Below are 16193 nucleotides of genomic sequence, written 5' to 3'. Positions count from 1 at the left end.
TCAGTATAAAAGACACCTGTCCACAACCTCAAACAGTCACACTCCAAACTCCACTATGGCCAAGACCAAAGAGCTGTCAAAGGACACCAGAAACAAAATTGTAGACCTGCACCAGGCTGGGAAGACTGAATCTGCAATAGGTAAGCAGCTTGGTTTGAAGAAATCAACTGTGGGAGCAATTATTAGGAAATGGAAGACATACAAGACCACTGATAATCTCCCTCGATCTGGGGCTCCATGCAAGATCTCACCCCGTGGGGTCAAAATGATCACAAGAACAGTGAGCAAAAATCCCAGAACCACACGGGGGGGCCCTAGTGAATGACCTGTAGAGAGCTGGGACCAAAGTAACAAAAGCCTACCATCAGTACACTATGCCGCCAGGGACCCTTTGTTGGCAATGACAGAGATCAAACGTTTTCTGTAAGTCTTCACAAGGTTTTCACACACTGTTTCTGATATTTTGGCCCATTCCTCCATGCAGATCTCCTCTAGAGCAGTGATGTTTTGGGGCTGTTGCTGGGCAACACGGACTTTCAACTCCCTCCAAAGATTTTCTATGGGGTTGAGATCTGGAGACTGGCTAGGCCACTCCAGGACCTTGAAATGCTTCTTACGAAGCCACTCCTTCGTTGCCCGGGCGGTGTGTTTGGGATCATTGTCATGCTGAAATACCCAGCCACGTTTCATCTTCAATGCCCTTGCTGATGGAAGGAGGTTTTCACTCAATATCTCTCGATACATGACCCCATTCATTCTTTCCTTTACACGGATCAGTCGTACTGGAAAAAACAGACCCAAAGCATGATGTTTCCACCCCCATGATTCACAGTAGGTATGGTGTTCTTTGGATGCAACTCAGCATTCTTTGTCCTCCAAACACGACGAGTTGAGTTTTTACCAAAAAGTTATATTTTGGTTTCATCTCACCATATGACATTCTCCCAATCTTCTTCTGGATCATCCAAAACGCTCTCTAGCAAACTTCAGACGGGCCTGGACATTGTACTGGCTTAACAGGGGGACACGTCTGGCACTGCAGGATTTGAGTCCCTGGCGGCGTAGTGTGTAGATGGGTAGGCTTTTTTCTCATTTTGTCTGTCATAGTTGAAGTGTACCTATGATGAAAATGACAGGCCTCATCTTTTTAAGTGGGAGAACATGCACAATTTGGTTGCTGACTATATACTTTTTTGCCCCACTGTAACTAGTATTTGTTATTGACCAAATACTTATTTTCCACCATAATTTGCAAATAAATTCATTAAAAATCCTATGTGATTTTCTGATGTTCTGATTTCCCTTAATCTGATGTTGGAATACCTGAATTCCCACCCAAATCCCTGAACTAGTAAAATATTTTCTGTGCAATAATTCAGTCATATCTGATTAATTTTAAAGTTACTTTTGCAGTATCTTCATCCATTTCCCAATTGTTGCATTTATTAGAATTGTTTTCAAACCGTAACAATTTTGATGACTGTTGCATGTGTTTAATGGAGGTGATTCAGTGAACTGCACTCATGTGATGAGTAACCTTGCCTCTGAGACCTACTAAAGACTTGTTTTGTCTCCCTGAACTAACAATCTTGCAGGAGATCCAGTTTCAAAACCCCAGTTGGTCACAGTAGTACAGTGACTAAGGCGATCAAATGGGGGTGTAGTCTGACCAGTTGGTTCAGTGAACCACATTCCTGTGATGAGTAACCTTGCCTGAGACCTTCAGACTTGTTGGCTCTCCAAGCTAATGTTTAGGCTTAAGTTCAGCGGGCTAAGAACTGTGGGCTCACAGATGGTGGCCCTGACTCAGATCAGGGGTGTGTTCATTAGTCAGATACTGCAACAAAAACTAGTTACATTTTTATTGGACAAATTCAGTTAGGTCCCCCGTTTGGTTCCTAGAGTAAACTGTCATCATTGCAAAACGTTTTGCAACAGAATCCGACTAATAAATACACCCCAGATTCCGTTCAACCCTTCCCCTCGTGTTTTGATAACCGATACTATTTATGTCCGAGGTAAAAGTGGGACCTTTTTGTTTTCCTGACCTCCACCAAAGCTGTCAAAAAGGTTATTTTATTTCCACATGATCGGCACTGATTTCTATTTTATGTTCTTCGGTTTACAAGTGTGCAGCGTATACATGATGCTGGAGCGGCCTGTATGCCTTTCGCCATGTGCTCTCTTTTGTCGTACTATCCGCAGAGGGAAGGCTTCAGTACCGGAAGAGTTGAACGATGGTTTTGACTGACGCGACGCTTCGACCAATTGCGAGAATGTCTTTGACGTATTGCCAGTGGGGGGAAATGGTGAATGAGAGGCGATGCACAAAAGTGTGTCTGTACGTGTGACGACTTGGGAGAGGCGGAGTCTAATGGAGTACGATAACCAATGAACAATCCGTTGAGGCCCTCATGAGAGCGCCTTCCCTGTAGCATGCTGTCCTCTTGTGAATTGTACGGTGTTATCGAGTTCCATCCATTTTACATTTATCTTCTTAAAAGTGACCAAAATCGTGAATTAGCTGGCTACATCAATTGAATCGGGTAGCTAGCGAGTCCGTACCACATTGGGAGGAAGACAATGTTGTTATTTGTTGAGGTATGTTTGGCCTGTACTATTAGCTATACATTCTAGTCTAAAGTTCGGTTTATGGAAGAAATTTTATGGCGCTTTAGGAAGCCACGGGGACCGTTGCATGCGTGTCAATAGCGCTGTAATAATGACGTTAATCAAACGTTGCAATCGGGGAATATGCTTTCGTTCATTGGTGAGCATGCAAAGGAAGAAAAAAAACTTTAACAAATTGAGCTGTAGCTAGCTAGTTGGCTACATGTAATGTTTTTACAATCTAGAGCTAAAGGGCAAGAACGTGTGTGTGTGTGTGTGTGTGTGGAGTTCTGGCTGATGGGACGTGATATAACGCCTCCTTAAATTCACATCGGTCACCGATATGTTAATGAATTACGATGTTTTTTTTAGCCTAGTTACAACACGTGTGTACCTTGTAAATGAACAAAAATAGTTGTCAGTTTAACTATTCATATTGTATCTAACTAGGTGGGGAGGTTTAGACATATGTTTAGATGCCCAGGTCTCCAGTCAGTGTAGTGACCACTGAGTAGTTGATGCTACCTAATCTGATTAGTCGTTACAAAGGCTTGACTATTTTAAACATCAAGTAGTTGCATATGACGGGTTGAAGCTCCAGTGTGTACAATTTATCACAGTGTACTCAAGTTCATTCATTAGCTGGAAAACAAATGCATCCCAGACATTTAACTCCACAACAACGACATATCGTTGTAATGTAATATTTAGCCTATGTTTTTCACAACTATGGCGGCATTTCAATTAGAGGTGAATGCTGTAACGTGCAAACATTTGATATGGGCTTTCTTGTGCTTTGCGTTAGTGTCTGACTTTCAATTCAAGGTGAAAGGTGTAATTTGAATCTCAGCAAATTTGAACTGGTCTAGAATTAAACATCAGCATGCATTCATGGCTGAATCATTGAGGTGTTTCCATTTCAAACATGGCTGTTCATGATAATGAAAATCTGATGGGCATTGAACATTTAGCCTGTTAAGCAGCGTTCATAACATATCACTCTCCAAATGGACTTGATCAGCGTAGGGTTGATTGATGTTAATAGTATACGATAATGCATTTGACAGCATTGGATGTTTTGAAAATGCAGCAATATTGGAATATGAATCCATGATCTGTAAATAAGCATTTGACAGAAACCTACAGGAGCCTAAAGGTGTTTCTGTATTTTGTCACACAGGTCACCACAAAGGGAGCAGGGCTAAACCCCAATGCCAAAGTCTGGCAGGAGATCCCTGTGCCCCAGAGCCAAGTCCCAGAGGACGGCACGGAGGGCACCCACTGGCTGGAGACTACCCCCACTTCTGCTGATGTCACTGAGGGTAAATGCCAATCTCAATGCTGTAGTTTTTATATACCTACATTCACACACAGGCCTAACTAGATCTTCATCACAGACCGAGATAAGATATTCACTTTGTGTTTAAAATGGAATTGATGCACATTTTCTTAGAAATTCTACATGTGTTAAGCATGTGGTTTAGGGCACTTGATTAGCGGAGTTGAGTGCAGTTGCCTTCTTAGAAGGACCGTTAATCCAGGCCTGAGATCATCCTAACCCTGATCTGTGGATGGACCGAAAATAAATCACTGTTATTAGTCTGTGGAATACATAGCCTCCCTGGTTCAACCTTGACAGTGTCTCTTTCCCTGTCAGACTCTTATCTACCACATGACTCTACCATCTTCCTCCCAGGCTATTCAGAGGCTCCCCCAACTGAGGATAAGGGATACGGCACGGAGTACTCAGACCCGTCGGACAGTAGTGCCCGTTTACCCACAGAGGGTGTACTGAACGGCATGGATCCCCCTGAGCTGGGGTACCCCCTCTATAACTCTGTGACTGAGTCAGCAGGTCAGTAGCAGTCCTCAGGTCAGCTCCCTCTGGGTCAGAAGCTTTTGACATGGCATGCTCTGATCTGGTGTTGGAGGGAATTGGCTACATGTACTGTTTTATTTAATTTTTAATTTTTGGGGGATCAAACTAGGGCTTGGGAGGTGGGCGTGGCCTTCCTGTTGGCCGCAGTGGCACATTTTTGCGGTTTTAAAACGAATTTCCTGCAATTCTACACATTTTGCCATGGTTTATGTTATCTGAGTGACTCAAACATAATAACAGAATCAATGGGGGCCCCATGCCATGACAAAATACTCCTGATTACATACTTTCTTAAATGTTAGATTCTCTCTGGCTGACTAGCTTTTATTTTGGTGATTGTTAGTTGTCAAAGATTATATCATGTAAAAAAAGATATAGGTCCATTTATCTTTTCATAGTTAATCTGGTTTTAAACTTTACACACTTCTTCCATACTGAAAATTCAAACACACAAAAAAAAACACACACACACACACACACACACGTGGACACCCTTTCCAATTAGTGGGTTCGGCTATTTCAGCCACACCCGTTGCTGACAGGTGTGTAAAATCAAGCACACAGCCATGCAATCTACATATACAAACATTGGCAGTAGAATGGCCTTACTGAAGCACTGTGACTTTCAACGTGCCACCATCATAGTTAGTTTGTAAAATTTCTGCCCAGCTAGAGCTGCCCGGTCAACTGTAAGTGCTGCTATTGTGGAGTGGAAGCATCTAGGAGCATCAACGGCTCAGTCGCGAAGTGGTAGGCAACACAAGCTCACAGAACTGGACCATGTAAAAATCGTATGTCCTCGGATGCAACACTCACTACAGAGTTCCAAACTGCGCCTGTAAGAAACACCAGCACAATAACTGTCGGGAAATGTGTTAACGTGGCCGAGTAGCCGCACACAAGCCGAAGATCACTATGCGCAATTCCAATCGTTGGCTGGAGTGGTGTAAAGCTTGCTGCCATTGGACTCTGGAGCAGTGGAAACACGTTCTCTGGAGTGATTAATCACGCTTCACCATTTGGCAAAACGAGGTCCATACAGAAATGGTTTGTCTATCTGTGTGGAAGAACTTGAATGCCACACAGAGCCCTGACCTCAACCTCACCGAACACTTTTGGGATTAATTGGAATGCCGACTGCGAGCCAGTCTTAATTGTCCACCATCAGTGCCCGACTTCACTAATGCTCTTGTGGCTGAATGGAAGCCAGTCCCCGCAGAAATGTTCCAACATCTAGTGGAAAGCCTTCCAGAAGAGTGGAGGCTGTTATAGCGGCAAAGTGGAAACCACCTCCGTATTAATGCCCATGGTTTTGAAATGAATGTTCGTCGAGCAGGTGTTCACACACTGTTGGTCAAGTAGTGTGTGAGCAAAATTTTATTTTGTACGTAGGCGGTCTGAAAAAACATTTAGGCGGCCCACCCAAGACTTTCTATGCAGAAAAAAACCTGAATGGATATTGTACTGTTTTATTACCGTACACACACACTACCGTTCAAAAGTTTGGGGTCACTTAGAAATTTCCTTGTTTTTGAAAGAAAAGCAATTATTTATTTTTCTCCATTAAAATAACGTAGTGTAGACATTGTTAATGTTGTGAATGACTATTGTGGCTTGATAACGGCAGAGTTTTTAAAAGGTATATTTTCATAGGCGTACAGAGGCCCATTATCAGCAACCATCACTCCTGTTCCAATGGCACGTTGTTAGCTCATTAAAGTGTTAGCTCATTAAAGTGTTAGCTCATTAAAGTGTTAGCTCATTAAAGTGTTAGCTCATTAAAGTGTTAGCTCATTAAAGTGTTAGCTCATTAAAGTGTTAGCTCATTAAAGTGTTAGCTCATTAAAGTGTTAGCTCATTAAAGTGTTAGCTCATTCAAGTGTTAGCTCATTCAAGTGTTAGCTCATTCAAGTGTTAGCTCATTCAAGTGTTAGCTCATTCAAGTGTTAGCTCATTCAAGTGTTAGCTCATTCAAGTGTTAGCTCATTCAAGTGTTAGCTCATTCAAGTGTTAGCTCATTCAAGTGTTAGCTCATTCAAGTGTTAGCTCATTCAAGTGTTAGCTCATTCAAGTGTTAGCTCATTCAAGTGTTAGCTCATTCAAGTGTTAGCTCATTCAAGTGTTAGCTCATTCAAGTGTTAGCTCATTCAAGTGTTAGCTCATTCAAGTGTTAGCTCATTCAAGTGTTAGCTCATTCAAGTGTTAGCTCATTCAAGTGTATAATTCTAAAAGGCTAATTGATCATTAGAAAATCCCTTTGCAATTATGTTAGCACAGCTGGAAACTTGTGCTGATTTTAAAGAAATAATAAAACTGGCCACCTTTTTAGACTAGTTGAGTATCTGTAGCATCAGCATTTGCGAGTTCGATTACAGACTCAGAATGGCCAGAAACAAAACTTTCTTCTGAAACTCGTCAGTCTTCTTGTTCTGAGAAATGAAAGCTATTCCATGCGAGAAATTGCCAAGAAACTGAATATCTCGTACAACGCTGTGAACTACTCCCTTCACAGAACAGTGCAAACTGTCTCTAACCAGAATAGAAAGAGGAGTGGGAGGCCCCGGTGCACAACTGAGCAAGAGGACAAGTGCATTAGAGTGTCTAGTTTGAGAAACCGACTCCTCACAAGTCCTCAACTGGCAGCTTCATTAAATAGTACCCGCAGAACACCAGTCTCAAAGTCAACTGTGAAGAGGCGACTCCAGGATGTTTTTTTGCTTCTTTAATCAGAACAACAGTTTTCAGCTGTGCTAACATAATTGCAAAGGGGTTTTCTAATGATCAATTAGCCTTTTACAATGATGAACTTGAATTTGCCAACACAGTGCCATTGGAACAGAGGAGTGATGTTTGCTGATAATGGGCCTATGTAGATATTGGATTAAAAATCTGCCATTTCCAGCTACAATAGTCATTTACAACATTAACAATGTCTATACTGTATTTCTGATCAATTTGATGTTATTTTAATGGACAATTTGCTTTTCTTTCAAAAACAAGGACATTTCTAAGTGACTCCAAACTTTTGAATGTGTGTCCTGCTGCCAGTCACTTTTTAAGTCGCCACATGACTGTAAGTCGCTTTGGATAAAAGCGTCTGCTAAATGGCATTTATTATTATTATATTTTCAGCACTGTTTACATGTATATTTGCTTTCACACCTATGCTGACATTTTGCACTGACACACTCACCACTTAGCTGCTGCCAAACTGTTTACCATTATTATTTATCCTGCTACCAGTTACTTTTTCCTAATTCCTGCCTACATGTACATATCTACCTCAAATACTCAGTATCGCTGCACATTGTGAATTTGCTACTGGTAATGACCCTGTATTTGGCTTCCTCTCTTTAATTGTATCATTAGTTTAATGTTGAATACTGCAGTGTGGGGAAGTGAAGCATTGCACTGTAAATGTGACAAATAAAACCAAGTTAAACTACATTTTCTCAGTTTTGCCTTTCATGAAGTATTGTCATTTAGTGCTGCCTGAATTAATTGAATATTGATAACCAATGGTATCGATCAGATGTATGGCTTTGGTAACAGTTGTTATGCACAAGGAATAAAACTTGTAGCTTTGCAGCCTATACCCAAACATGAATTGTTATATGAAATTGTGTGTGTGCAGTGGAGGAACAGCAGCCCCTCTCTGAAGAGAGCCTGAGAGAGTCTCTGAAGAAACAGCTGGAGTTTTGCTTCTCAAGGTAAGTAGTGAACTGCTATCGAAGAGCCTGTTTTTAAATGGTTGTTATAACTTTAATTAAAACATATTTTAACTGACTTTAGGCAAGTCAATGACTGCCTACGAACAGTGGGTTAACTGCCTTTGTTCAGGGGCAGAATGACAGAATTTGACCTTGTCAGCTCGGGGATTCGATCTAGCAACCTTTTGGTTACTGACCCAATGTTCGAACCACTAGGCTATCTGCAGTCGGAATTGCAATGTCTCTTACTGACCTAAGCAATTCTAGATGTTGTGTGATGGTTTATGTAATGAATCAAGCAGACCTTGGATTTGAACAAAAGCTGTACTCCCGGGGATGATCAGTATCGCGCTTTGAAGGACCCAGGAGCACTGTGACTGGAGGATTGTCCTCTTCATCTCTATAAATCGCTTCACCCTTTAACTTTCCTACTCCCTCTACACCGCTTCCAACTCTCCCTCTTTCCTCTTCATCAGTACAGTGTGACTGACCTAATGATTGAGGTCTTTGAGGGGAACAAGGAAAATAAACATGGGAACATGAATGTATACCACCTCTTTTTAGTCTCATGTTCCCAAATTGGAAATGTTATTATTTTTTTAAACGTTGGATAAAAGTAGAATCGGACCTTAAAAATTGTATGTCATACACTATAATTGGAGGAAACATATAAGTAATCCTGCTTAAGAAGTTGCTAGATGTATAATCCCATTTAGAGAAAAAGGCTTTTTGTTTTGTTATTATGGGGTGTTGTGTTGTGTGTAGGTTGAGGGGGGAAAAAAACAATTTAATCCAACGTAACAAAGTGGAAAACGTTAAGGGGTCTGAATACTTTCTGAATGCACTGTATGACGAAGATTGGCATCATGCATGGCTTAGCACATCGGCAATCAACATTAACAGCAGAAATCACCTGGCCAGCTCAGCTAGCAAGCTGGCTATAATGTTACCTGTTTGCAACTGAGGCTAGATAGCTAACAATAGCTTGCAATGAATACAACCTTTCGATACAGTTGAGCCAATATCGTATGCACATGTAGCTAGCTTGACATTTTAACTGTAGACGCTTATGTATGGATTATGATGATTCACAGCAGACTAAAACATATTAATCCTTCCCACTATGGTTCAACCAGACTGCTTTTGCCATAGAAGACAGCACTGTGTCGATACCAGCAGCTGTATTCAACATTGTTATTGAAAGCTGTAGCTACAACTAAACTGCATGTTGTCCATGATGAAAATATTGGTACATCTAATGATCTATGGCTCGTTCAAATATCCGTGGTAGCAGGGCCTGCCATTTGACAGAAGCCTTGAGTGACAGAACAGACTCATGAATGTTCCAGTCCCCCCATTATCTCAACCAATCATGGCTATGTAAGATTCTGGATTTTCTCCATGACTAAACAGCTTTCTGATTCACGTTTTTATATTTACAGTTTGAGGTGTTTTTATTCAGGCACATGAAAGTTGACATGTTCAAAAAATAAATGCATTTAGATGGGGATAAAGGTTTCACTTTAAAATGCCTCTCCTGTGGAGTTGTAAAATGTGTCTTACGCCCAGCTTCAAGAAACGGAGCACAAATGTATCTTAGCTCCCCATAGCATGTAACAAACATGGCTTGTTGGTTTCTCATGCCCTCTTCTGTCTTCAGAGAGAATCTGTCCAAGGATCTGTACCTGATGTCCCAGATGGATAGTGATCACTTTGTCCCCATCTGGACCATCGCCAGCATTGAGGGCATCAAGGTCCTCACTACCGACATGGACCTCATCCTGGAGGTACTACGAGGTATGAACAAAAACCCACCTCACCTTTGACCCTATTAGGAGTGGGGAGAACTGTGGAAATAGCCTCCCTGGACAGGCTTATACTGTAGCCTGCTACATGACTGGTCAGAAACAAGCTCAGGTTGCAGGATTTCTACCCAAGCTAAAAATCACTTAGCACAAGTTGTAGCCTCATACCAGATGTTGTGTTGACACATGGCTGGGAACGAGATTAGTGGTGGCTAGAACTGCTTTGTTAGATTAATTAGTAATAGTATTGAGAAGAATTGTGGTAGTCAAACTTATAACAATATACTTAGTCCCTACAAAATGACAAATTACTTATTCCACATTTTTGTTACAGCCTGAATTCCAAATGGATTAAATATATTTGACACCCATCTACCCAATACCCTATATTGACACATTTTTTTCAAATCTATTAAAAATTGAATGTCATTTACATAGGTGTTCACACCCCTCAGTCAACACATGTTAGAATCACCTTTGGCAGTGATTACAGCTGAGTCTTTCTGCGTATGTCTCGAAGAGCTTTGCACAACTGGATTGTACAATATTTGTCCATTCTTTGAAAAATTCTTCAAGCTCTGTCAAGTTGGTTGTCGATCATTGCTTGACAGCCATTTTCAAATCTTGCCATAGATTTTCAAGGCAATTTAAGTCAAAACTGTAACTAGACCACATAGGAACATTCATTGTTGTCTTGGTAAGCAACTACAGTGTATATTTGGCCTTATGTTTTAGGTTATTGTCCTGCTAGAAGGTTAATTTGTCTCCCAGTGTCTGTTAGAAAGCAGACTGAACCAGGTTTATAACTAGGATTTTACCCGTGCCTAGCTCCTTTTCTCTCTCCCCCCCCCCCCCCCCCCCAAAAAAAACAACTCCCTAGTCCTTGCCGGTGAAAAGCATACGCCACCACCATGCTTGAAAATATGGTACTCAGTGACGTGTTTGATTTGCCCCAAGCATAACGCTTTGTATTCAGGACAAAGTTCATTTCTATGGATTTCTTTTGCAGTTTTACTTTAGTTCCTTATTGCAAACAGGATACATGTTTTGTAATATTTTTATTCTGTACAGGCTTCCTCCTTTTCGCTCTGTCATTTAAGTTAGTATTGTGGAGTAACTAGAATGTTGTTGATCCATCCTATTAATCATTGCCCTCTTGGTGAAATCCTTGAACGGTTTACCCCTTCTACGGTAACTGAGTTGGGAAGGACGCCTGTATCTTTGTAGTGGCTGGCTGTATTGATACGCCATCCAAAGCGTAATTAATAACTTCACCATGCTCAAAGGGATATTCAATGTCTGCTTTTTTACTTCTCCCATCTACCAATATGTGCCCTTTTGTGGCATTTGAAAACCTCCCTGGTGTTTTGGTTGAATTTGTGCTTGAAATTCACTACTCAACTGAGGGACCTTGCACATCATTGTATGTGTGGTATAGGTGTGTGTGTGTGTAGGCCAGTGACACACAATCTGAATTTCATCAATTTTAAATTCAGGCTGTAACACAACAAAATGTGGGAAAAGTCTAGGGGTGTGGATACTTTCTGAAGGCACGGTCATAGTAGTAATTCATGGGAGCAGCATTAAGTAGGTGAGACACATGATCCATGTTAAAGTTGAGTGAGGGTTTTCAAGCACTTTGGGGTAGGTATGCCATGAACCTGGCTTTGGGAGCAAACTCACTCAAATGAGAGCAAATAATCCTCACTGAGTCATTATTTGAAAAGGCACTAGTAAATTTGATATATTTCTGTGTGTGGTTTCAGCCTCGCCCATGGTGCAAGTTGATGAGATGGGGGAAAAGGTTCGGCCCAATCACAAGCGCTGCATCATCATTCTGAGGGAGGTGCCAGAGACCACACCTGTAGAGGTAACAAAATTTAGAATTAGCTTTTTTGTGTTAAAGGTAAACCTGAAAAAACGTTCAATGTAGCCCACTGCCCTAGCACTACACAGCTGATTCAAATAACCAAGTAATCATCAAGCTTTGATTTGAATAAGCTGTGTAGTACTTGGGCTAAAAACTAAAAATGTACCCCTTGGGGTCACTAGGACCGAGTTTGGGAAATGCTGGTGTAGCCATTTGCGCATTACCTGTGAACAATATCATTTATTTTGTTGCAGAACCTTTCTTAGAGTTCTAACACCCTCATCTTCTCTCTATTTCCTCAGGAAGTGGAGGCCCTCTTTAAGAATGAAAACTGTCCCAAGGTGATGAGTGTTGAATTTGCGGCCAACAACAACTGGTATATCACATTCCAGTCGGACACTGATGCACAGCAGGTATCGTTGCACTTTCCACACTCTGTTGTCAGTCAGTGAAAATGTCCTTATTCAAAGTTCACTGCATGTGTGTTGAATTTGCACATGTTTTTTTGCTATTTGTCTTCTGATATTGTATAAATGTAATTTCCTATTTGTTAGTTCAATCAAACCAACACAGTTCTGTTGATTGATCTATACTGAACAAAAATATGAATGCCACGTCAAGTGTTGGTCCCTGACATTTTCCTTACGCACAAAAAGCTTATTCGTCTCAAATTTGTTTACATCCCTGTTAGTAAGCATTTCTCTTTGCCAAGATAATCCATCCACCTGACTGATGTGGCTCATCAAGAAACTGATTAAACAGCATGGTCATTACACAGGTGTACCTTGTGCTGGGGACAGAAAAAGGCCACTCTAAAATGCGCCCCTGCCCAGTCATGGGAAATTTGTAGTTTAGGGCCTAATGTATTTATTTCAATTGACTGATTTTCCTTATGAACTGTAACTCAGTAAAATCTTTGAAATTGTTCCATGTTTATTTTTGTTCAGTATAGTTTACCAGCCTAGTGAAAAGCTGTGTTTACACAGGTAGCCCATTCTGATATTTTTTCACCAACTAGATCAGCTCTGGAAAAAGATCTGATTTGATTGGTCAAAGACAAATGAACTGGCAGGCCCCTGGTTCGTTTGTACTTGGAGGCTCTTTTCTGTTTGTGGGGTTGATGCTGCTGCTATGTCTGCAAGTTGTATATAAAAGAAAAGCTATTTAGACATGTAATCATATCTCCTACATGTGAAAAGGTATTGTCCGGCTCTCTCACAGTACTTTGTTTTTCCTCTTCTTCCTCAGGCACACATATATCTAAGGGAAGATGTGAAAACGTTTCAGGGAAAACCCATCATGGTGAGTACATGTACTGTTCCTTTCTTATGTGAGACATGCTGCTTTTCTATTAAGTGATTTCAGTGCCAACAGAAAATGTATTTGAATTCAATATTTTTAAAGTTGTTGAATATTTCTGCATTAGTAATGCACAAATTGAGTTCATAAGTTAAACTTGTATTTCATGATTTGAAACTGAATTGAATGAATATTGCATTCAGTTTTAAAATTCAATATTTAAATATTTTGTTTCAATATGGTTAATATTGCATTCATTGTCTGTGTATAAAGTTTACAAACTAATTTCAAGTTGACCAAGTTTCATATTCAGTTTTGCTATTTGGCATGATTCATTCATTTTCTTCCAATGAATTTGCCTCTAGCGTTTGGGTTATAAGCCTTTATCACCCCATTCCTGAAAGCTACGACTCTCTGGAACATACTCGTTCTGTTCCCCTCTATGGACACATTAAAAGGGAGTGTGACAAAAACTGCAATTTGGCCCCCATTACAATTTAGTTGAGTAGCCCTGTCATAGACCTTCTTAACCCCTAGGCTAGATGGGACGCTACCATCCAACCTGACCAACATCCAGTGAAAGTGCAGGGCGCCAAATTCAAACTACAGAATTGTAAATATTTAACATTCTTGAAAATACACATGGAATATGTCAAATTAACGCTTGACGACTTGTTGATCCAGCCACGGTGTCCGATTACAAAAAGTATTTACGGCGAAAGCAAACCATGCAATTTTCTGAGGACAGCGCCCCGTCAAACACACAATCATACACTGCTCAAAAAAATAAAGAGAACACTTAAACAACACAATGTAACTCCAAGTCAATCACATTTCTGTGAAATCAAACTGTCCACTTAGGAAGCAACACTGATTGACAATAAATTGCACATGCTGTTGTGCAAATAGAATAGACAACAGGTGGAAATTATAGGCAATTAGCAAGACACCTCCAATAAAGGAGTGGTTGTGCAGGTGGTGACCAGACCACTTCTCAGTTCCTTTGCTTCCTGGCTGATGTTTTGGTCACTTTTGAATGCTGGCGGTGCTTTCACTCTAGTGGTAGCATGAGATGGAGTCTACAACCCACACCAGTTGCTCAGGTAGTGCAGCTCATCCAGGATGGCACATCAATACGAGCTGTGGCAAGGTTTGCTGTGTCTGTCGGCGTAGTGTCCAGAGCATGGAGGCGCTACCAGGAGACAGGCCAGTACATCAGGAGATGTGGAGGAGGCCGTAGGAGGGCAACAACCTAGCAGCAGGACCGCTACCTCCGCCTTTGTGCAAGGAGGAGCACTGCCAGAGCCTTGCAAAATGACCTCCAGCAGGCCACAAATGTGCATGTGTCTGCTCAAATGGTCAGAAACAGACTCCATGAGGGTGGTATGAGGGCCTGACATCCACAGGTGGGGGAACACCGTGCAGGACGTTTGGCATTTGCCAGAGAACACCAAGATTGGCAAATTCGCCACTGGCGCCCTGTGCTCTTCACAGATGAAAGCAGGTTCACACTGAGCACATGTGACAGACGTGACAGAGTCTGGAGACACCGTGGAGAACCTGCTGCCTGCAACATCCTCCAGCATGACCGGTTTGGCGGTGGCATTTCTTTGGGGGGCCGCACAGCCCTCCATGTGCTCGCCAGAGGTAGCCTGACTGCCATTAGGTACAGAGATGAGATCCTCAGACCCCTTGTGAGACCATATGCTGGTGCGGTTGGCCCTGGATTCCTCCTAATGCAAGACAATGCTAGACCTCATGTGGCTAGAGTGTGTCAGCAGTTCCTGCAAGAGGAAGGCATTGATGCTATGGATTGGCCCCCCTTCTCCCCAGACCTGAATCCAATTGAGCACATCTGGGACATCATGTCTCGCTCCATCCACCAACGCCACGTTGCACCACAGACTGTCCAGGAGTTGGTGGATGCTTTAGTCCAGGTCTGGGAGGAGATCCCTCAGGAGACCATCCGCCACCTCATCAGGAGCATGCCCAGGCGTTGTAGGGAGGTCATACATGCACGTGGGGCCACACACACACTACGGAGCCTCATTTTGACTTGTTTTAAGGACATTACATCAAAGTTGGATCAGCCTGTAGTGTGGTTTTCCACTTTAATTTTGAGTGTGACTCCAAATCCAGACCTCCATGGGTTGATACATTTGATTTCCATTGATAATTTTTGTCTGATTTTGTTGTCAGCACATTTAACTGTAAAGAAAAAAGTATTTAATAAGAATATTTAATTCATTCAGATCTAGGATGTGTTATTTTAGTGTTCCCTTAATTTTTTTGAGCAGTGTATTTCATCCCGCCAGGCACGACACAAAACTCATAACTATCATTTGTGCCTTACCTTTGAAGAGCTTCTTCTGTTGGCACTCCAATATGTCCCATAAACATCACAAATTGTCCTTTTGTTTGATTAATTCCATCGTTATATCTCCAAAATGTCCATTTATTTGGTGTGTTTGAGCCAGAGAAACACTGGTTCCAACTTGCGTAACATGACTACAAAATATCTAATAAATTATCTGTAATCTTTGTCCAAACATTTCAAACACCTTTCCTAATCCAGCTAGGTATTTTTTAACGTAAATAATCGATAACATAACTGCTTTCCATAGTGGATAAAAACAAAGTAGAGAGTGAGCTTTCAGGTCGCGTGCCCCAACCGCAACAGTACACTAGACTCGATCCTCGTTCTGAACAGCCCTACTTCTTCATTTCTCAAAGGGAAAAACATCAACCAATTTCGAAAGACTGTTGACATCCAGTGGAAGCGAAAGGAACTGCAAGCAAGTGCCTTAGAAATCTCGATCCACATAGGAAACTCATTGAAAAGAGTGACATAAAAAAAAAAATCCTGGATGTTTTGTGAAATAAGGTCTGTATTACTCAGACATCATTCAAACCGTTTTCTATCCACATCTACTAATATGCATATCTTAGCTTCTGGGCCTGAGTAGCAGGCAGTTTACTTTGGGCACACTTCTCATCCGGATGTGAAAATACTGCCCCCT

General features: G+C 41.5%; 1 protein-coding gene across 6 annotated transcripts in view; it reads left to right on the top strand.

The window, feature by feature from the left end:
* Positions 1 to 16193, top strand: part of LOC124031240 (la-related protein 4-like) — a 38097-nt gene that overhangs the window by 10313 nt on the left and 11591 nt on the right. For 2 of the 6 annotated variants that reach the window (XM_046342287.1, XM_046342286.1), the window contains exons 1-8: positions 2644 to 2770; positions 3791 to 3932; positions 4307 to 4465; positions 8124 to 8199; positions 9860 to 9996; positions 11771 to 11874; positions 12177 to 12287; positions 13123 to 13176. In XM_046342287.1, the coding sequence (XP_046198243.1) occupies positions 2699 to 2770; positions 3791 to 3932; positions 4307 to 4465; positions 8124 to 8199; positions 9860 to 9996; positions 11771 to 11874; positions 12177 to 12287; positions 13123 to 13176 (855 nt within the window). In that variant the 5' untranslated portion in view covers positions 2644 to 2698. Of the gene's footprint in view, positions 1 to 2396; positions 2602 to 2643; positions 2771 to 3790; positions 3933 to 4306; positions 4466 to 8123; positions 8200 to 9859; positions 9997 to 11770; positions 11875 to 12176; positions 12288 to 13122; positions 13177 to 16193 lie in introns of those variants that run through there. The other 4 variants (XM_046342291.1, XM_046342288.1, XM_046342290.1 and 1 more) reach the window with 3 other exon arrangements.

Source organism: Oncorhynchus gorbuscha, linkage group LG03 (genome assembly GCF_021184085.1).
Source record: "Oncorhynchus gorbuscha isolate QuinsamMale2020 ecotype Even-year linkage group LG03, OgorEven_v1.0, whole genome shotgun sequence".
In the NCBI taxonomy this organism is placed as follows: domain Eukaryota; kingdom Metazoa; phylum Chordata; class Actinopteri; order Salmoniformes; family Salmonidae; genus Oncorhynchus; species Oncorhynchus gorbuscha.
This window is presented reverse-complemented; position numbering and strand designations above follow the sequence as displayed.